At 45.9% G+C, this 21,408-nt stretch overlaps 1 protein-coding gene across 2 annotated transcripts in view; it reads right to left on the bottom strand.

Moving 5' to 3' along the window:
* TTC28 (tetratricopeptide repeat domain 28) overlaps window positions 1-21,408 on the bottom strand; it is a 77,723-nt gene that overhangs the window by 38,849 nt on the left and 17,466 nt on the right. For both annotated transcript variants that reach the window (XM_058036729.1, XM_058036728.1), the window contains exons 2-4: window positions 7,088-7,235; window positions 5,259-5,531; window positions 4,118-4,248 (exon numbers count right to left, since the gene is read on the bottom strand). In XM_058036729.1, the coding sequence (XP_057892712.1) occupies window positions 4,118-4,248; window positions 5,259-5,531; window positions 7,088-7,235 (552 nt within the window). The remainder of the gene's footprint in view (window positions 1-4,117; window positions 4,249-5,258; window positions 5,532-7,087; window positions 7,236-21,408) is intronic.

The following is a 21,408-nucleotide window of genomic DNA, read 5'->3' on the forward strand; positions in this document are numbered from 1 at the left end:
TGTAACAGTCCTCAGCTCTTTCCCTTCCCTCAGCCACACTGCTGAGAAAAGAGACACCAGAAACTGCTCAGCTGCAACTTCATCCCAGCCCTAGGAGAATTCAGGGCTGCAGACAATCCTCCTTCTCACCCAACCCTTGTGTTCACTCCTGCATGGTGCAGAGATGCTGCAGCCCAGGGAGAGGCTCAGCTCAGCTCAAAGCATGCCTGGCAGCCAACACAGAGGGGCTGCCAGCACCCAGTGGCTTCCTGGCAGCAGCATCCTCCCCAAGAGCTCCCTGCTGGCAGCACAAGCACTCATTTCATGATGGCTGGTTTGTGATCCTGCCACGCTGCCCTGCTATTTCTGAACAGCAGGGCTGTAATCGAAGGCGTCTGAGGGCCCAGGAGAGCAGGGAGCTATGAGACTGAGAGTTCCTGTGGTGTCCATGGGCTCTGCATGGCAGGATTCAAGCACAGCCTTTGTGAAGGTTTGGACACTGCACCCAAGAAGGAGCTCCACAGCTTTCTCTTTCCTGTCCATCCAAAACTCAAGTGTTACTTCTCTAAATGAAATGCTCTGGTGGGAACATTCAAAAGGGTCATCAAAAAGGGTCACCCCAACCTGTCCCAAGAAATCACACATCACTGGCACTCTGGCCCTACAGAATTCCCAATACAAGACAATTCTGGACACCTGAGGAGCAGCTAGCAATGAAAAGGGACACAGGGGACTAATCTTACAGGCGCTGAAAGCTTTCACATTTACATTTTGATTCTATTCTTTCCTCTGATCCTGGCATAGCTCATCAGCTGCATAATCCTTGTCTAAATCACAGCTTGTGATGTGGCATCAACACACCCCTACCTACATGAGTTACCTGATGGTTTCCAGGAGATTAGACTACCTGCTGTTAAAACCAAAGCAATTAATTCAGAAATAGAATATAGACATAACATTCAGCACCTGCATTATGGGCTGCTGTAACTGCAGCCCTTAGACCACTCTGAGGAGAAACAGGCTGCAAGCTTCTGCTGCTCATCAGAGCCAGCTTTTGTGACAAGAAAAAGACAACAAGCTAAATAATGTGATGCAGTCTTCCCTGCTAACATCATCTGCCACTCCTCCTCTGGCACATTCCAGCACCTTGGCTGCTGCTTTGGGGAACCTCTCTTTGTTCAACTCCCAGCACTTTCATGAGCACTAAGCAGAGACTGGAAAAAACAGCAGCAGCCCAAGCTAGCAGAATGGGATTTCCTTGGCACATGGACTGCTGGACAGTAGTGCTGACATTTCAGACACAGAGAGCATGGAAAACATCACAAGAACATGAGGCTGCTGCTGCTCCAGGACAGGGCTGTGACTCTTTATCCATCTTTATCAATCAGCAAGGAATAAAGACTACATTTCACTGACTGCAGCCAGGTCTGCTCAGAGTGAACCTTCTCGTTCCTGCTCAGTGGCAATGACCCCTGCACAGGCAGCAGGTCCTTCCTGCAGGACAGGAGAGGGTGAACTCCAACAGCCTGCAGCTGGCTCTGAACAAGTGAGGAAAAGACAAGACCAGGGGGTCCCCCAGCCCAGGAAAGTTTGATTTTCCACCTCTGCACAAATTGCATGGGCCTTAGTTGGAGCTGGTGCCCAAAGATCAGTTCCTGAGGTGCACACAGGCCCTGAGCAGGGTCCTGCAGCCCCCTGCCCATGTGTTCCCTGTGAGTTCAGATGGGCTGTGAGCACCCTCCTCACTCAGGATGGGATGGTTACACTTTGTTCTGCTGCCTTGGGGCACACAATGAGTGATGCCCGCCCTGCCACCAGTGAAGGCTGAAGCAGGGACAGGACTACCCACAGAACTAGCTCATTTGAATTTCCTGACCAGCTGCTGAAGCTGGTTAAAAAATCTATCCCATTCCTTACCTGAGGTGTCTGCTCATGGTGCCCTTCACAGCACCTCACTAAGAACCAATCTTCTCTCTCACCTGCACAGACCAAACCCACACTTGTGTTCAATCCCCCAAATTCCCTCTTAGAGACACTACAGGTATGCCAAATCCCAGACACACCTGCCCCATGCTCTCTCTGGACACAAGTACAGCAAAACAGCTCTGACTTCTCCCCACACTGACTGAAGGAGCAAATGGCCTGCCTGGACACAGAGCCTGTGTTTGTAACAGGGGCTGCACAGACTCACTGGGCCAAGGAGGAAAAACATGTGAAATCCTGAGTCTCTGTGAGCAGCTGAGATGCTTCCCTGCTCAGCTGAGCTGACAGCTCCCCTTCTCCAGGTCTGCATGGGGGAGGACAGACCTGAACGCTCCAAACAGACCCTCTGCAACCTCCTCCTCCTCCATTTATGGGCAGCACAACACAGCAAACATTTGCTCCAGCAGCCTCAGAACCTGACAGCCCCTGCAAAGAGAGCACTATCCCATACAAAGGAGCACTTTTTACCTTTTCTGCCAATTCTCTGTACAGTCAGGGGTAAAACAATTACCTCATTACAGTCACACACCAAATTCCCTTCTGCTGGAATTCACATCAGCCCTACTGCAACTTTATAACATTTGCATTATAAAAATGTCTGCAAAGGAGGCCAAGAAAAACAGCTTTTTGTTCAGAGGAAGCTCTGTGGTCAAGATGATGTCATCAGAAAGCGCCAAATTAATTTCCTGTGGTTACATCCTACAGGAAATCCAAGAAGCTCAGCTTTCTTGCTAAACCAAGTAGTCATTTGTTGTCAATAACTGTTAATTATGTGCCCAGATGTGTCATGAACTAAGGACTATTACCATTAGCCCTCATTCCCTGGACTCCCCTCAGCGAGATCTGTTTAAATCAGTGGGCTGAACACCAGGAAAATGCTCCAGCCCCACATCCCAGGCCAGCCTGGGGTTCTGGGGCTGCTGTGCTCTTGGCCAGCACATCAACTCCCCTGCTGCTGCCTGCATGCCCCACACCAGGGGATGAAACCCATGGGGCTCTTCCATGGGGCAAGAAACCCCACAGAAGAGCAGCAGCCACACAGGTTACTCTGTCAGCAGCAACAGGGACCCTGATCAAGAAAACTCCACAAACAATGACAAGTAACAGCTTTTCTGCTCTTCATGAACAGAAACAAGGAAATCAGGAGTGATTCAGGAGGTTTTCCAGCTGGTAAAACAATCAAGAAAATGTCTAGCAAGTCCCTTCCCCAGCCACAGTCCTTCCACAACCTACTAAAGATACATTTTTCCAAGGCTTACTTGATATTTAACTTACCAAGCTAGTAAAGCAGTAAAGCATTCAGCAAATTCTAGCAGATTTTTTCCGCAACTTGCCAATGGGAAATTGATCTTCCTCAGCTTTTAGATCTCCCCCAAAACCACTTGTGCTTACAGGAATTCTCACCTGCCCTGCTGCCATGCAATCATCAGTCTCCATTTTCCCATTCACACTAGAAGGGAATCCCTGGAGCAGGGGATAGGTGCACTAAAATATGATTCTGTCCTTACAGTGAACTTTCAGTAGAAATGCCTTGGGACAGCCTCCTCAGGCCATGCAGCCACTTCCCTGCACTGGCAGGGAGCCCAGCATAACTGAATGGTCAAGGCAAAGCAGATCCTGCACTATTTGTTTTCAGCTTTACATGGGTTCTTTTTGCTCTCACTGGTGTTTACACTAAGTGTATTTTATGCAAGCACTGGGGACAGAGATCTTGCCCATTTCTTGGCAGGAAAAGGCACAACTTAGGAGGCAGCTTAGCAGAGTCCAGCTCAGCAGCACCTGTAACACCGGGAAATGTGCTGAGGACAGAGAGGGCTCAGCTGCAGCAACGTGGTACTGACACTGACCCAGCAGCAGCTCCCAGCCCTGGAGCCCAGAGCCTCTGAGCTGTAGGAACATGGATGGTAAGGGACAGGGAGGCAAAAGGACCTGCTCAGAGCCCAGAGATGGGGGAGGCAAATGGGCAACCCAAGCATCCTGCCCCTCACACTCACATATTATCTACTGGTACAAAAGCCAAGTGGACATCCAGGAGGAGAAGTCACAGCTCCCAAATTCTTGGGGTAAAACAGAGCAGACAGAAAAGTAATTTTGATCTCTCTGGAAAACCATGCAGTGCAGACTACCAGGTTTGATTGTTTAAAAAGCTTCCTACCTCTCTGTCCTTGAGCTTCATGGCAAGCACCAGCTGATGTCTGTGGTTAGTAAGGGCTTCCCGGTAATTTCCTTTGGAGAAGAATGCAGAGCCCAGATTTCCATGAGCTCGGCATTCTCCTGTCTGGTCACCTGTGTCACATGCAAACAAAACAAAGATTAGCTAATACAGGCACTGCTGGAAGCATCCAGTGGGAAGACTGAAACATGGGATACAAGCTCTGGTGTGAGAACCAGCATTAGAACAAACTCATCTTTATGTTTAATACTCAGCCAAACTTCCCTCTTTGCTGGCCTTCAGAAACTTCTACAGTAGCCATCAATCTTATTTTTAGGTTTGTTTTACTTTCTTCTGTGGTCTAACACTTGGCAATTTTCCATTCCTCCCTGTTTATTCCTTGCTTGACATTGTGAAGGTCAGACAATGGCCAAGGCCTGGAATAAGCACAAAGCATGCCAGCTTTCTCCAGAAAGCAATTCTGCAGCACAGCTCAGCTCAGATGTACAAAGTACACCTACAACCATCTTCATGAGAGCAGTCCTTATGCTCTGAGTGAACAATCCTGGCTCAAGCTTTTGGCATTGTCTCTCCAGCTCTGCACAGCCAGGGCTTTGTCTCACACCTGTCTGCTCTCCTACAGCATCCCATGAAGCCAAATGCTCTCACTGTTGTGCAGAATATACTGAACTCAAGAAGGATTTTTGGATTTGTTTATTTTTAAACACTCTTTCTACATTATTGTGTCACTACTGATTTGTTCCTTCCCTGGCTAATGCCTCAGAATCTCAGGTTAAGTACTTTTGTCCATCTTGGAAAAGCAGATGGCTTCATTTAAGACACATGTAGGGTTTTGAGCCCAAGTCAACAGAGAGAATAAAAGCAATTCTCACATACATGACATCAGGTAATTAGAAGACCCAGTAAAACCTTAGCACACTCACTGATCATCTGCCCCTTCACACAGGCAGGCAAACAGGGATGCACAAACCTGCAGGCTGCACATTTCAGAAGCTTCAGATCAGATTGAGCGCCTTGTAAAAACCCACAGAGCATTCCAGAGAGATGCTGATCATTAACCTAGCTCTTGATTTGCTTCACCAGTGCCCACCCAGCACTCCAGGAGTGAAAGGAGCATTCTTACCTAAACTCTTGGCCACGTCCAAGTCCTGCTGCATGTATCCAGTGCTTTTCTCCGTGTTCCCCAGGGACCAGTAGGCGCTGCTGAGCGCAGAGAACACCGAGCCCCGCAGCTTCAGGCTGCACGTGCCAATCTTCAGGGCAGCCTCCAGCACCACCACAGAGGCCCCGTGGTGGCCTGCAGTCAGCAGCTCCTGGCCAATCACAGACACCACAACAAAGGGGCTCTTGTCCAGCTTCATCTTCTGCAGTTGTTGGTAGGTGGGCTCCAGGGACTCTGAAACGCAAAACCGAAGACAGAGGTACTCAGCAAACCAAGATATTTGCATCAGGAATCACCTTCACAACTCATCTTGACTTTTTTATAAACAGATGACACATGACTTAAGGGCCAGACAGCCCAGATTTAACGAAGATTTATTAAGGGAGCTTGTGGCTCAAAGGTACCATCTAAGATGCGGCACATCAAGACAGATCACCTGGCAAGCTGCTGTTTGCCTTGCAGAAAGCACTTCAGGAAGGCAGCATAAAAATAGAGCTTAGAGCAGCCTCAGCATAGAGCAGTCTCATCCTGAGCTCTGAAGTCTGGCCTAATGGCAGAAGGAATACAGAAGAATATCTGTGGAATTTTGTAGGAGACTGGAAATGGACCATCTGCAGTGTCTGAGAGCATTGCAGTTCTTGCTTTTTGAGCACAAATCTTCAGATGAATGTCTGCAAAGTCTGTGCCTGTCCAGATACCCAAGCACATGATGTGTGCTAAGAGAGGTGACCAGAACTGCAGAAAGAAGCTGCTCCTTCTACAGGGGACAGTGCTCCTGTGGCATGATAGCACTGGACCTGTCCAACTGCTTCAATTTGTCTAACTGCAGCAGGGAGCACAGTTGATACACAGCTGCAGGGCAGTCAGCCAGAGATCATCCTGCCAAATTTGGGGATGCTCCCACAGAATACCATATAGCCTGCAATCTAAGCAGCAGCCTTAGCACCTTTGTGTAGCAAATCAAATTGCATTCACCAGGTAACTGCTGTATAGGACAGAAACTTCCCAATGAATTAGTTTTGGAGGATGGAGAAAAATATTGTAAAAAATCAAATACCAACAAGGATATTTTTTCATTTCAGTGCTCCTTGGCTCCTAAGCCCTGTGGCCCCCAGTACCATCTGCTGAGGAGGACAATTGCCATGTTCCCCCCTGACTAACAGCATTAGGGCATTGCAGCACAAAGCCTGCAAGAGCACAGAGCTAGGAGGAGACAACCCCCTTCCTCTAGAGAAAAAAATCTTGGAAATGGGGACACGATGAAAGAGAAAAACACTGCACAGCTCATATGGCTTCAAGGTCTCTGTGATTGCAAACACTGCTTGAACAGAAGCAAATTAGCAGAGCAGCCTTTTTGCCTTCTGGAATGCTGTGTTTTCAGAGACAGCAGTGCCACAGAAAAGCTGCTGATGTGCTCTTCTGGGGCAAACACTGGCCTGGGGCATTTCAGATGTGCTGCTCCCAACCTAAACATTGTGGGAAGTTGTTCCAGTAACAACACAGGCAGCACCACAGCAGCACACACCTCTGCATGCACTGATACTAGAGAAAGGAAAAATGAACAAGGACTCCATGGGAACTGCTGTACAAACCCAGTTTGATTCACCTCCAGTGCCCCTCAAGCTGGCTATCACCATCTTAACCAGAAACATAGTTTTTGTTCCTCCTGTAACTTCAGGCTCCATTCTTGGCATCCTCCTGACTCGGCAGAGAAGCCAAATGTTGAAATCTTCCCCTTCAGCCCTCCAGGTTCTGCTGTGCTCACATTCTGGGACTCCCCATGTGCTTACCTCTCATGGGAGACTTCATGGCGGCCTCGACCATGCCCACCAGGAGCTGCAGGCTCTTGGGATCCTGCGCCAGCCCCGAGGCAAAGGCGGCCAGAGCGTCTGCATGGCGTCCCAGGTACTGCAGGGCCACGCCCTGACGGAAGTATGCCTGCAGAAACAGAGGGAAAGCAATGACAAACACAAACAGGAACAAATAACACAGCTCCTGAAAGGACAGAGGCAAAGCAATGCCCATCACAAACAGGAACAAATAACACAGCTCCTGAAAGGACAGAGGGAAAGCAATGCCCATCACTGAGCCATCACAAACAGACACAAATAACACAGCTCCTGACAATGCCCATCACTGAGCAGTCACAAACAGACACAAATAACACAGCTCCTGCAGGAACAGAGGGAAAGCAATGCCCATCACAAACAGGAACAAATAACACAGCTCCTGCAAGGACCCAGGGAAAGCAATGCCCATCACACACAGGAACAAATAACACAGCTCCTGCAGGAACAGAGGGAAAGCAATGCCCATCACAAACAGGAACAAATAACACAGCTCCTGAAAGGACAGAGGCAAAGCAATGCCCATCACAAACAGGAACAAATAACACAGCTCCTGAAAGGACAGAGGCAAAGCAATGCCCATCACAAACAGGAACAAATAACACAGCTCCTGAAAGGACAGAGGCAAAGCAATGCCCATCACAAACAGGAACAAATAACAGCTCCTGCAGGAACAGAGGGAAAGCAATGCCCATCACTGAGCCATCACAAACAGGCACAATAACACACCTCCTGACCTCGTGCTGTGGACAACAGGCCACACCATGGCACCTCCAGTCACGAGGTTACAATCACTGCCACTGACACTGCAGTCTGGTCTGTGAACCCCACCAGTGTGGACCCACTCACTGTGATCACCTTCTGAGCTTTGTCATCACCTTTTGAGCCTCAGCAAGGCCTCTGAACTGTTTTGGGAACTAGGGTTGGTCACTTCTAGTAAGGCAAAGCTTTCCTCTTGGATATGGCCAAATACTGGTTTTAACTACTTATAACCAGATGCTTTTTCTCTAGACCCTCCTTTCCAGTCTCAGCTCACACAGCATAAAAGCAACTCACTTCCTCTCTCATCAGCTCTTGCCAATGAGGCCAGCATCAACACCCAGCACTAGCAGGGCCCAAAACGTACTGAGAGCTCAAGCTGCAATGAAACACAACAAAGATGCAGCCAGGAGCTGAGCCTTCTTTCTCCATTCATACCCAGACACTGTCCAGCACTGCCCCACTTGCTAAGTGCACTATAAATACAACCCACACACACATACACATGTGTACATTGATCTGTACAAGCTTCTGAGACTAAAGACACTCATAATTCTGAAACTGTTTACAACACCATTTTTCTTCATTTCTTTATTTTCCAGAAAACCATTTATGAGAACCTGCAATACCTTCAGAGTAACTTGTATCTCCTATCACCATGTATCTCCATTTCTACATCAGAAACATCAAAATGCAGCTGCAAAGCATTCCCATACAGAGCTCCCAAATCTGCACAAATTGGCATACCAGGAACCTACACACAAAGCAGGAGCTTCAGACACACACCCTGCTCACATAATGAGCACAGGCAAAGCCCTGGCCCAAGGGGTATCCAGAGCTGCCTGGGGGACACTGGGAAAAAAGACCACAGAAACCACAATCCAGTATTTACAAAGTACTCAAGTATTTGTAGCACACACATCTGGACACTGTGCTATAAAAAGGTCTTGAATCTTTAAGCACCTTTGATGCCTGTTACTCAGGTTTTATCTTCATGCCCAGCCAATACCTTTCTAATGCAAATTTTGCTGCATTTTGAGTTCATTCAAACCTATTTCAATAGCACAAATAAAGAGGATAAAGCATTATTTGTATTATTTAAAAGTGCTTTAAGAACCAATACTGCTCCTTGAGATTGGCTCTCTTGGCTAGGACCTCATCACTCTCTCTTGGTCCATAATAGCACAAGATACATTAGGTATACATCTGGGAAGTCTTTTTACTTAAACAGGAGAAATCTTTAATTAATTTTTGAACTCATTAGAGCATTCAGGCAGTTTTGGACTCCAATCCAGGAAGGCAGAGATTAAGGAAAATCAGAAATGATGTGAGAAATTCAGAGACATGAATATTTAATCTCTTTTCCATTAGTAAGTCTTGATTGTAGAACCCCTTTTAATGAATTCAATGAAAGCAAAATGCTTTCATTAACCTTTAGTATAAATGTGTTCTTATTGAACCAAACAAGCCACTGTACTGGAAACCCAATTCATTGTTAACTAGATTACAAGCATGAAGCTTTAAATCAAAGAAAATACAAAGAACTAACAACATGCAGCAGCCACCAAGCACAAGTCCTCCCAGCAGAGTGTGAACTGTCACCTAAATCATGCTGTACACTATTAACTCTTGTTTTTGCAGAATTACCATCTAATTGCTTTCTTTACTGCCTGATGAGAGAGGGAGTTGGACACAGCACGACCCTGACTGGGACCTCTCCTGCCCACAAGGCTGCTTGGTCAGGACAGCCGTGCCTGCCTGGCTTAGAAGGACACACAGCCACCAGCACTGAGCTCCATGTGGGCGTCTTCAGCACCTTGTGCTTCACTGGCACATCCTGAGTGCTGACAAATGGAACCCCCCCCCATCTGTCACCATGATATTTTCTGAAAAATCCTCTTTGCCCAGGATTTTCTCCCGGGAAGCTGAGAAACCTCAGAGAGGAATGAAAACAATAATTATCTGATTGCTGCTCCTGTGTTTGCTGCTTTGGAATGTGGCTTGGACATTGTTTATCAAGAGGTGAATGTTTGATTAGTTCCATGTGAATTGTTTTAATTTAATGACCAATCATGGTCCAGCTGTGTCAAGGCTTTGAGGAGTCACAGGTTTTTATTATTCAGTCTTGTGATGGAATGGAATGGAATGGAATGGAATGGAATGGAATGGAATGGAATGGAATGGAATGGAATGGAATGGAATGGAATGGAATGGAATGGAATAGAATGGAATAGAATAGAATAGAATAGAATAGAATAGAATAGAATAGAATAGAATAGAATAGAATAGAATAGAATAGAATAGAATAGAATAGAATAGAATAGAATAGAATAGAATAGAATAGAATAGAATAGAATAGAATAGAATAATACATCAGCCTTCTGAGAACTTGGAGTCAAATTCTCATCTCTCGCCTCGTCCTGGGGACCTCACAAACACCACACCCATCCCCTGAACCCTGCACATGGAGGGACACACAGGCTGCAGGTGACAGGAGGAGACAAGACCCACGAATGTCCAGTTCAGTTCCGCACATTCTGAACATCCTTTATGGAATGGGCTTTTATCCGTTCCCCACATCTATTCCTGGAAGTGCCCCTGGAAACTGCTTAATTTGAATACAAACACAACATTCAAAGCCCAAAAGAGAACCCTATTAATCATAGCAGAAAGTACATTTTTTGGCCTATTTTTCTCCTGCAAAAAACCCTTCCTTCCTTCCTCTTCCAGTTTCCAGCATACACAAGAATGCTTTCTGCACATTGTGTTCCCCACGGGCCTTTAACTAAATAAATAAAAAGCATTCACATCACCTATTTCCTCCTCAAGAGGCACTCACAAGTTAGTTTAGCATTGGAATGAAGACACTGTATCAAGGGGAAAAGTCTGCAAAGAGGAAATGGTGAGAATCACCCTTTGGAAGAGGAGAGGAAAAGGGAAGGCAGGGAGCCAGCAGCTGTAGCTGAAGGAACGAGCCAAGGAGCAGCTCCTGGTCCCGACACAGACAGAGCCTTCCCCTACTGAGAGAGCTTTAAATTTTAAATCACATTATGTGAAGATACTACAGCGCTCACTCTAGAGGAACAGTTACATTAATTTTCCAGTGATCCCAAATAAGAAAACACTATCGATTCCTTTTAAGAAGATTAAAGCAAGGAGAGAGACACTGTTTCACTAAAGACAAGACAGAAACAGCAGGTGTTTTCTAACCTGGCTCTCTGCATTCTCATTGTCTCAATACAGACAGCTGGAATCATCCCTTTCATTTTTGCAGTCTCTGCACCACACTTTCCAGGAACAAGGCGCTGTGCAAGAAGAAAGCCTCAATCTCAGCTGGAATTTGGCACCAGATGCATCTCCCTCAATGGGAATTGTTTTCTCCTGTCCTTGTTTTAGCAGGATGGACACAGCTGTGCTGTCCCTACCCCCATTGTCCCAGCATGTCAGGGGTTCCAGCACCTGCAGCCAGCCCTCCAGCCTAGGCTCTGCCCAGCACACCCAGTGCCTGCAGGACAGGGAGAGCAGCTCCTGCCAGCAGGAACCTTGGGGAAGGGAAGAGGATTAAAGAGTCCAAAGCAGCTCTACAAAGCAACCAATCTCATCAAGTACCTGATTCTACCTTGGAGAGGCTGTGAAGTGAGATTCCCACACATCTCTGAGAATCAAACACCAGTGCAGGCTCTCACAGCCAGGCTGAGCTTCTGCCCAGTTACCAATTTCATACAGCCAAGGGAAGGAGGGAGCACAAGGAATAGATAGCATTTCTTATCCATAACACCTTTGAAAGCACTCTTGATATTTTGGAAGCAAAAATAAATTATTCTAATTAATTAACTGGCAAAATATATTTGGCACTTGAGACTTCTGAGCCATGCACAACACAGATGCTGCTCACACTGCTGGCCTCAGGACAGAACCAGCCAGGTGAAGTGGCATCACTCCCAGCACAGCACCCAAAAGGGAATAAGGCCTCCTACCACATTCAGGTTTTGCCACCCATTTTTGCAGATTTGCCTCATGTTTTTCAGGACATTCCATGTTTTCATGGCTGGAATTAAGTTTTTTACAGCTTTTCCTACCCTCAATATAATTTTACCAAACTTGTATGAGAATGAGATGAGCACAGGGCAGTTCTGGGGCACAGTCAGCACCTGCCTGGGCAGGCACAGCCCCTCTCTGAAATTCTGAGCACAAGTCTTAAGTTTTCTGCCCAATTTATTGACCCACGTAGTTTCTGTACACTCCAGTATTTTCCACTGTGTTTATTATAGCCCATTTAATGTAAAAGGAGAATTTCCCTACCAGGAGCTGCCACTGGACTGATGGCTGCAGTGTCCAGGGAACACAAATAAACATGCTTATTAGCTTTTCTGATCTCATCATTTGAGATCCCATCTAGGTAACTGGCTAGACCCTGAATACTAGATTTCCCTGTACAATCTCAAACAGGATTAGAATGCAAATGTCATTACTGAATGGCCAATATCAAGAAGGGAGGTGAAATTTTTATTAAATCTTCTGATATCAATATGCAAGAACTGTTTCAGGCAACAGTAACTGGTTTATAATTAATACAAAATATACAATGAAGATAAAATACAGTACGAAGACACAGCATGTAAATAATGAATAGGACCTTTAAGTTCCCCAAGATTTTGCCGAATAAAACCAAGTCAAGGTCCTGCCCACAAGGAATGCAGAAACAGATTCTACATTTGGGATCTCCCCTCCCTGCTCAGGAGCTCCTGTGCCTCCTCCCTTTCTGCAGGATCCCCACAGCCATCACAGGCCACCCTGCCCTGCCACCAAACCTCACCCCACAGGCTCGTGGACATGGCACAATGCTGGCCAACATTAACTGGATAACAGAGATAGAGGAGCAAAATTGGAGCAGCATCAGAAAAGCTTGCAGCAGAAAATTCCTGTCAAACAAACATGGAAAACTTGAAAAAAAACACCTTGGTCTTAGACAAAGGCTGCCATTGTACACAGGGGAGGAAACTCCAGCCACCCTCGTGCTGCTGTCAGCTTCAGATCCTGGACAGTCGGCCATGGGGACAGGAAAGGCAAACACACAGAAAATGCTTCTTCCATAATGCTCCCTCGGTTTGCCAGAGCAGGAGAAGATGCCAAAAACAGCAGGAATAATCTCTGCTGCATTCAGAGCCTGTTCTCAGTCTGCAGCACACCCCTCGTGCAGCCAGAGGTGCCCCCCAGGGCTGCCCGTGCCAGCTGTGCCAGGGCTGAGCAGAGCTTGCAAGGGAGGGGATGTGTGAACAGCTGCCACAGCTTCCCAGGGCCAAGCACCAGGTTGGATCCATCCTCTCCCCTTGTAACTGTTTTACAGCCAAATTTTAGAGAAAAATACGGACAAATCTCTGCTGTGGGATTTCAGGAATGCGAGGAGAGGGAAGACTGCACTTTAATTCAGAACACATGTAGCACATGCATAAATACTGCTGCTGACCACACCAGCTGAATTCCTGCTTTCCCAAAATTAAGGTTGTACCCCAGGTAACACTTTTCCTTCACAGTCCTACATCTGGCTGACACCTGAGCCACAGCTGTCAGCCTGCCCTGGAGAATCAGCACAACAGATTTGTTGTCTCTGCAGCTTTGTTTCTTTATCTTCTACCTGTTTCCAAGATTCCTGCTACAGAACTACCCTACACAGAAATGGGAATTTCCTCTAGGACACATGGAGAATATAGAGAAAAACAAGATGGGTGCGTGTGTAAAATATCTTGCCTGGTTTTATCCAAAGCGCATTTAATCATTCTTATTAACTGTGCTTCCACTACCTGCTAATGGGATTCTGTGCACAGCTCACTTGCCCACATGGAATAAATCGAATTTAATCAGTAAATAAAGAGTCAAACCTTTGTTTACTTAGTTGAAGTAAACAGCCCAGCTTCTCACAGAGATCTTATCCTTGCTGCTCCTTTCTCACATGCTTCAGGCTTACTCTAGGAACAGCAGCTACATCCTGGAACCCCTCTTCAGAGGACATCCCTCTCCATTTCTAACAGCAGGTGCCAGCAGTCAATCTTCCTGTCTTTATCAGCAACAACTCTTAACCACCACTTAACAGCAAGAACCAGCTATGAGTGGAGGGAGGAAAGTGCTCTGGAGGAATAACAACCAACCTGTCAGTGCCCAATACAGCACAAGGGAAACAGGACCAGCCTCTTCTGCCTGAGGCCAGCAGGCACAGCACTGCAGCATCTGCTACAGCTCCTCCACGAGGAGGACAGGGACAGTTTGGCACAACTTTTGGCTGAACAGCTTCTTTTAGAAATGGCAGAAGAAAATATGGGTCACCTTTCATCCTGCTCAGAAGTAACACCGGTCTTTGTAAGATATTATTAGATATTTAACAGATACAGTATTATACAAAACTTAAACTAAATTAATTAGCCTACACCTGTATGTGGCTTCTCAAGGAAGCCTGGGGCAGAGGCAGGGCTGGTTTGAACACCATTATTACCTGTTGCTTAGTTTACTTTCAGCACTGTACCATTATTTAAATTGTAAATTTAGTTCTTTTCCCCAGTTCAGGTACTCTTCCTCTGGACCCCAATACTGAGCCCTCTTGGCTCCACTCTCCATCTGTAAAATCCCTGTGTCTTGTATTTCCCAATTATCCTACCTCCTCCCGGTCTTAGCTGCTGTTTGATTGCTGTGAATCTGAAAAGCATTTAGGGCTGTTTTGGAAGCACTCTTGTCTGCACTGAGACAAGATACAGCAGAGGTCATTTAACAACCCTTTAACAACTTTGGTGAAGGTAATTCACCCAAATGACTCAAAACCTCTGTAACTGCTGGAAGTCAGATAAAGTTTGATCAGCAAATGGTGATTTGTGTCTCACAAGAATGAGTGAAGTGCAGTATTTTAAACTAGCATTTCAGGATTTTAACACAGTTAGTTTTCCCAACACAGCAGACTCCACAAGAGCAGCACTCTGCATGCAATCAAACATTCAAAGAGAAGTGAAATACACCCTGAGAGCCACCAGAATTACACTGGGCTTCGTGAAAAACAAGTCCCAAAACCACTTCCTTATCACACTCCTCCATGGGTCCATTCTCAAGACTGCCCTGATCTTAAACTACATCTTTTCTTACCGGTGAAGTAGAAAAAAAACCTGAGCAGTACAATCCCCAGAAGACAAAAGTAAGATGAAATTCACACAGTCAGAGCACAGGATAGCAGTGACTGCAGGTGGGGCTGCAGAGTACCTGCAGTGGGGAGTTGTTCCATATTCCCTGGAGGAGCAGCTGATGCTCAGCAGGGCTGGGACAGAGAACCCAGCACACACCTACTGCAGACATCTCCTGCCTCTTGGCTCACCCTGCCAGCTCCGCCTGCCAAGGACAAAGCTGATGACAGGGGAGAGGGGAAAAATCAAATTTGCAAAAGTACTAAACATATAAATCTCTTTGGCCCAAGTGAACGTGGGAAAAATTCTTCAGCAGGGGCGTCCCATTTAGCAAGTTTTGCCAGATCATTACTCTTGTAATGCAAAGGGGAAAAACATCAACACCATGTTTCCCTACAATGATTCGCCTCCTTTATCACAGATCTCTGAAGCACCAAGTAATTTAGTAGTTGCTATGGAAACTGCTGGTTTTATTGAACAGCCCTGAAAGGGTCAAGAGGTACCATCAAACTGGCCAATTGTAAATTATTTCCCTGCTAAACATCTGCTTTATTTTAGTTGCCCTACCACTTCTCTGTTTTGCTGTTAGAACAGTATCTGGATGGACTCCAGAATAGGTGTCATTCTTCAGTGGGGTTGCAAGAGCCAAGTCCAAAAATAGCGATTTTCATTTTCTAATGCACTGGAAAATCCTTCAAACAATGGAGCCCTACTGAGGGCAGAACAGCAAAGGACTGGGGACTCTTCCCTCTCCCTCACATCAGCACCAACTCGAGGCAGTGGTAACCAACACAAAGGGCTGGTTTTCACCATGATCCCCGGGGTTTTCACATGGCTGCTTGCACCAGCCATGAGATGAACAAACTATCAGATTGATCCACTTGTGGCTTCAAAAAAGGGGCAAAACAGCAGTAGAAGAGCACCCTGCCCTTCTCAGCAAGCACCCAGCTCTTCTCAGCTCTGCAACCCCAAGAAATACAGTCTCCCTTGCCAGCAAGGGTCTGTGCTCTAGGAACAGAAAACATTGCACTGCCTGTACTGGACTACCAGAAAACAATGTAATCTACCTTCCTTTATTCATCATACACAAAATGGCACCAGAGGCTCCAAATGCTAGTTAGCAGCTTCTATTCCTACAGGCCAGGAGAACAGCAGGAGTACTGGCTGCATTTCCAACTTTGCTATTGAACTCACTGGATTTGTGTCAGTTCCATAAAAGTGCCAAATTCCTTATTATTCCCATTTACTGAACGTGTGTCTAAGGGGCAAGGCTCTCTCTGTGGAGGACATGAGCAGCTCCCCTGTGCAGAGGCATCTTCTGTCTCTTCAACATCACCTGGAAATTGTTACTCCAACATCTTTAACTTCCATTTAAAGTTATCTTTAAGTAACCTTTAAGTTACAACTGTACTTAATTCAAATAACTGGAATGAGCAGGGAGAGAGCATTTTATTACAGAACATACCTGAATTTAAGAGGCTGCATGCTTTCTAATGACAACCATGCCTAAGTTCTGTGCCCAGGGCAAGCCAGTAAAGGGCAGGCTCTGTTCCCTCCTCATACATTCTTCTCCATTCTTCATCTGGCTGAAATTATTCAAGTGATGACAAAGAAAGCAAAAGCTGTGTCTATGTAGACAAGTTCTGGTCTTTCTCATATAACCTGTGAACTCCATTACTTGTGTAAGGTCTTGGCTTGGAAGAAAATATTCTAAGTTCTGAGGTATTTGGCATGCCTTGGTATGGTGACTCCAACCTTGATTCAGACTTTCCATCCCCAGGAATCCCAGGAGAAATGAAGATATTTTTCTGTACATCCACAGGAAAATTTCTCCTTCGTCAGGCAATGAGTTCATAGTATTAATTTCAGTTCTCTTTTCTAAAATTATCCACCACAGACTAAAATTTCCACACAGCAGATACTGGGGCATTGCTCTGTAAGGATACACTCAGCAGAAGGGATTCTCACAAGGCAGGGCTTGCCTCAAGCCTGGACTCCTGAGAAAGCTATCAGGGCTTTATAGAAACTGCAAATCATGCAGAAATAGCTACAGAGAGACCAATCAGGTATGCTGGAGGAGAAAACCAAGCAGTGCCCTCCCTGCTCCAGGACCACAGCCTGGAGGGAGCACAGGGGAGTCCCCAGTGCACAGAATCTGGTGTGTTAATTCTCTCCTGACTTACAGACACAGCAACTGCCCCTACAAAACCAACAGCTCGAGGTTTATGGCACTGAGGATCTGTTCAGCATTCTGTGACACAGCACCCCATGGTAACAGCCCCACTCCAGGAGCCCCTGGGCATAGGCAGAACCTCGAGCACAGGCAGGCACCACTGGCACAGACCCCCTCAGCTGTGCCCCCAAGGACAAACCCTTCCTTAAGCATTTCCTGCAACCTCCTCTTCCACTGGCCTCTCTTTGGCATTTCCCAGAGGATGCTCTGACAACCAGGTCATGGCTGTTCATCTGTGGAATTCGTGCAGGGTAAATGCAGCCACAGTGAAAGCTCTGTCCCTAGGGAAGGAGAAACTCACAATAATTACAGCTCACTGAAAAACCTCCAGCAATGGGGATGGCTGTAGACTCTTCCCTGCCTGTGAATTTTACAAATTTGAACTTTGTGTGAGAGGTTTAATACAGAAGGCACCAGGCAAGTCTTTTCCACAAGGTACCAAGAGCAAGCAGGAGAACAAAGAGAAGGAAGCACTGCCTGCTGCTTGCCACGGGCCTGCAGCCCTGTCAGAGAGCCAGGAGGAGAACAAGCAGGCTTAGTGAATAATTGAGGATACAGTGATGAAATCTTAGAATGTCAGAGGCATAATACAGTTTTGCAGGTTTCATCATGAAGCCTTGAATTCCCAAATAAGACACACTGAATAATTTATCTGTGTGTCAGTACTGGGTCATCAGCTGTTCACTCACAGCACGCTTCAAGACACTTGAATGGGTCTGAACAGGCTAAAGAACAGGGTCCAGAGGGAAGAGGTGGTGAAAACTCAACCCACTCACCCTTCCAAACACTAAGCTCAGGTAAAAATGTGCAGAGCCCTCAGTCATGCCCAGTGCATGAGGTCCCACAGGTTCTGAACCTGCTTTAGTGCTGCCCAGCACCACCTTGCCCCAGTGCTGCTCCTGAGCCCGAGAGACCAGGGAGCTCTCCTGTGCTGGCTTCAGGCTGGCATCTGCCACCCTGTCACCCAGACTCAGGCTCATGCAGCTCAGATCCAGAGGCTCACCTGTCTGTAGCATCTCAAAGCCCCCAGACACAGCTCTGAGACACTAAAAACCACTCTGTGCCACTAAAAACCACTCTGTGCCACTAAAATCCACTTGCTCAGCAGAGCAGGGGATGAGCACTGCACAGCCTTTGCCCAGACATCATTTGGAGCTTGCCAGGTAGCTGTGTGCACTCAGATTTTATTGGCTTAGTGTTATTTTATTTCTCATTTTTAATATTCATTGCTGGGCAGGTACCTGTGCAGCAATCCATACCCAGCCTGTTTAATCAATAACAATATGGCAGCAAGTAAAAATCCCTGCATTTCCAAGTGGAATCCCACAGTTGCCACACCCAACCACCCATGATGGGATCAGAGAGCACAGCTCAATCTGTCTGGGCAATCTGCTTTCCTAGAAATCTGCTTTAGATAATATGAGCACACAGGCAGGTCACACACAACAAAGCTTGTAGGATTTAAATCAATTCCCAACCATCAAAGACTTTCCCACGTACTAATATCCTGAAACAGCCCCCATCAATACTGACTGACCTGGCAGCATGAGTAATTACCTCCTAGTTCATCCTCTAAATGACAGAGGAATCCTTCCCAGCTGAGATATTCCCCTGAGCACCTCCCTAGGAAGAAGGAGCAGGATTCAGAAGCAGAGCTGCATGCCTGGAGCTTTCCCAGTGGAAAAGGCAAGCAGCCACCAAGGAATTCCCCTTTCCACCTATGCTGACAGGAAATTTGTAATATATTGGATTATTTGGGAGGGAAAAAATTAAATGCAATACAACTACATTTGCACATATCATTTCGGCTTTCACAATAATAAATTTTTCTATGTTTCTCTTAAAAATATAATTTAAATGAAAGAGTCTGGATTAAATTGCAGTAAATTTCCTGAGGCATTATTATGTCCATTCATTATTTGTAAGATACAACAAACTTTTCAAAGGCTTTTGGTATCATCACTTACACAGTGGGATTTGTGCACTGGTGATTGTAATTAACTGGATACAGAGAGTCAGAAACACCTGGGTGCTAAAAAGGCAGGGGAAATGTTTCAAAAAAAAAGTGACACGAGAGTCTGGAAAGAACTGGTCATTTAAATGACAACATGCCAGACAAAGGCAAAAGGCAAGGAATGAAGAAATCAAATTCACTTAAGTGAGCACGTGTGTGCACTCATGCATATGCAAGAGGAAAAAGACAGCCAGCCACAGATCAATCACGCTAACAGACCATATGAACATCAGAAAATGCAGGTCTGAGATAGTCTGCATCCAGTGGGGTAGAAAAAGAGACATAAACAAAGGTACAACTGCCACAACTGCACCAGTGTCACTGTGTCCCCGCAATGTCCTGCAGCAATTTTTTCTGCAGATCAGTTAAGCAGTCTTTCATTCAATTATTGCCTAATTAAGTGAAAAACAAGAACATCATCCTTTAGGTCTTTGTTAACACTTCAGTAAATAATTCCAAGCTTTTCTCTCATTATATGACAATCTTTCAAGGCATCTGTTCTTTCTCATCACACATCTCCAAATATTCTCCCAATCAGGGTGCCACAGCTCAGGAAGGACACCACTGTGTAAGATGACAACCACCACACTGGCTCTAACAAAAGCTCCTGCAGTCACCTATTTGTGACTCAGTACAACTGGAAATGGCAAAAGAGAAGCTTCATCACAGCTTTGAGAGGGGGAGTCCTGCAAAGCTCCATTCTTCACTCAACCGGACAATGAATAGGTGAAAGTTAAAAACTTCTCCTGAAAAATGAAACAATTAGGAAGTGCCTTTTTCAGGGAACATGGTGCTTTCACAGCAGCATGACAGAGGTTATTTTGAACTTATTACTTCCACTGGATTCAGCTGTAAGTAATTAAATTTAGTCATAGAAGTCTGATCTATAAATGGAACCTACAGAAGCAATTACCAGAGCTTCCACTGGATCAAGAAGCAATGGCCTGCTCTGTTTGATGTAAACTGAAAAGAACATTATTTATACTGCATGACAAGTCACAGTAACATGGTCCCCTTGCAGAGATTTGCTTTGAAAATTACAGTTTTCAGTGAAGAGAGTCACAGGTTATAAATTCCAGCCATGCTCTGCTCCTTCCACTTGAACAGTCTCAGGGGCACAAAAGACAATTGTATGACACAATTTAAAAGGACTGTTTTGGCACTCAGAAACCACATGAAGGAGAAGTTAATTAAACATGCAAAAGATGGGTGACCAAGCATCAAGATTTTCTTAAAAATATATTTTGATACCTTATTTTGGTCTGTTTGGAATCTGGATGACACAGAATCTGATGGATCTGTGAACCCAGTGGGTCCCTCTCAGCCCAGCCCCTGAGCATGCAGTTTTTCACTCCTCAAACCACCTCTGTACAACTGGACTCAATCAGGAAAAGCTTCCAGAATTGTGTACTCTGAACACAGTGGTGGAGAGGGGCAGCCTGACAACGTTTGCTGAGGAACCCAAAGTGAGTGGGGAAATGCACACTTGGGAAGGGAGACCCAACCTGCAGGAAGACCAGGATAGGCTGGAAGAGTGTGCAGACAATTTTCTATCTTCCTCCACAGGCAAACCACTGAAGTGCACACCAAGTTGTGCAGGAGAAACAGCTGAACCCTGCTCTGCCTTGTCAGAAGATGAAGAGCTTGCGTGCTGCTGGAAGTGAGATGTGCCACATGCTCACAGAATCTGAATCCCCATCTGGAGCTGCAGCCAGGGAGCAGAAGGTCAAGGCAGTGAACTCTGTGCTCAGACATCAGCACTGCCATCAATATTTCATTGCTCCCCTTCATGCTACAGGCAAGGATAACAACCTACTCTTCATCATCTTTCTTTTACTTCACAGAGGAAAGAAGAAACAATACTCTGTTAGCAAGTGTAACACAATTAACAGAGTAATAATGATGAAAACTACTGCACCTTGTAAAATCTTTGCTTGGGTGTAAAGAGTTCTTTGGCTACTAATGGCATTGTGCAATGAGGTCTGCAGCAGCCTGGCAGCCATTAGCAATGATTCACTGCCACAAGGCACTTCTCAGTAAACATATTCAGGAATGTGAATTCTGAAAGCTTTTCCTGGTCAATTTTTGGGTATAAATA

Source organism: Melospiza georgiana, chromosome 18, assembly GCF_028018845.1.
Source record: "Melospiza georgiana isolate bMelGeo1 chromosome 18, bMelGeo1.pri, whole genome shotgun sequence".
Lineage (NCBI taxonomy): Eukaryota > Metazoa > Chordata > Aves > Passeriformes > Passerellidae > Melospiza > Melospiza georgiana.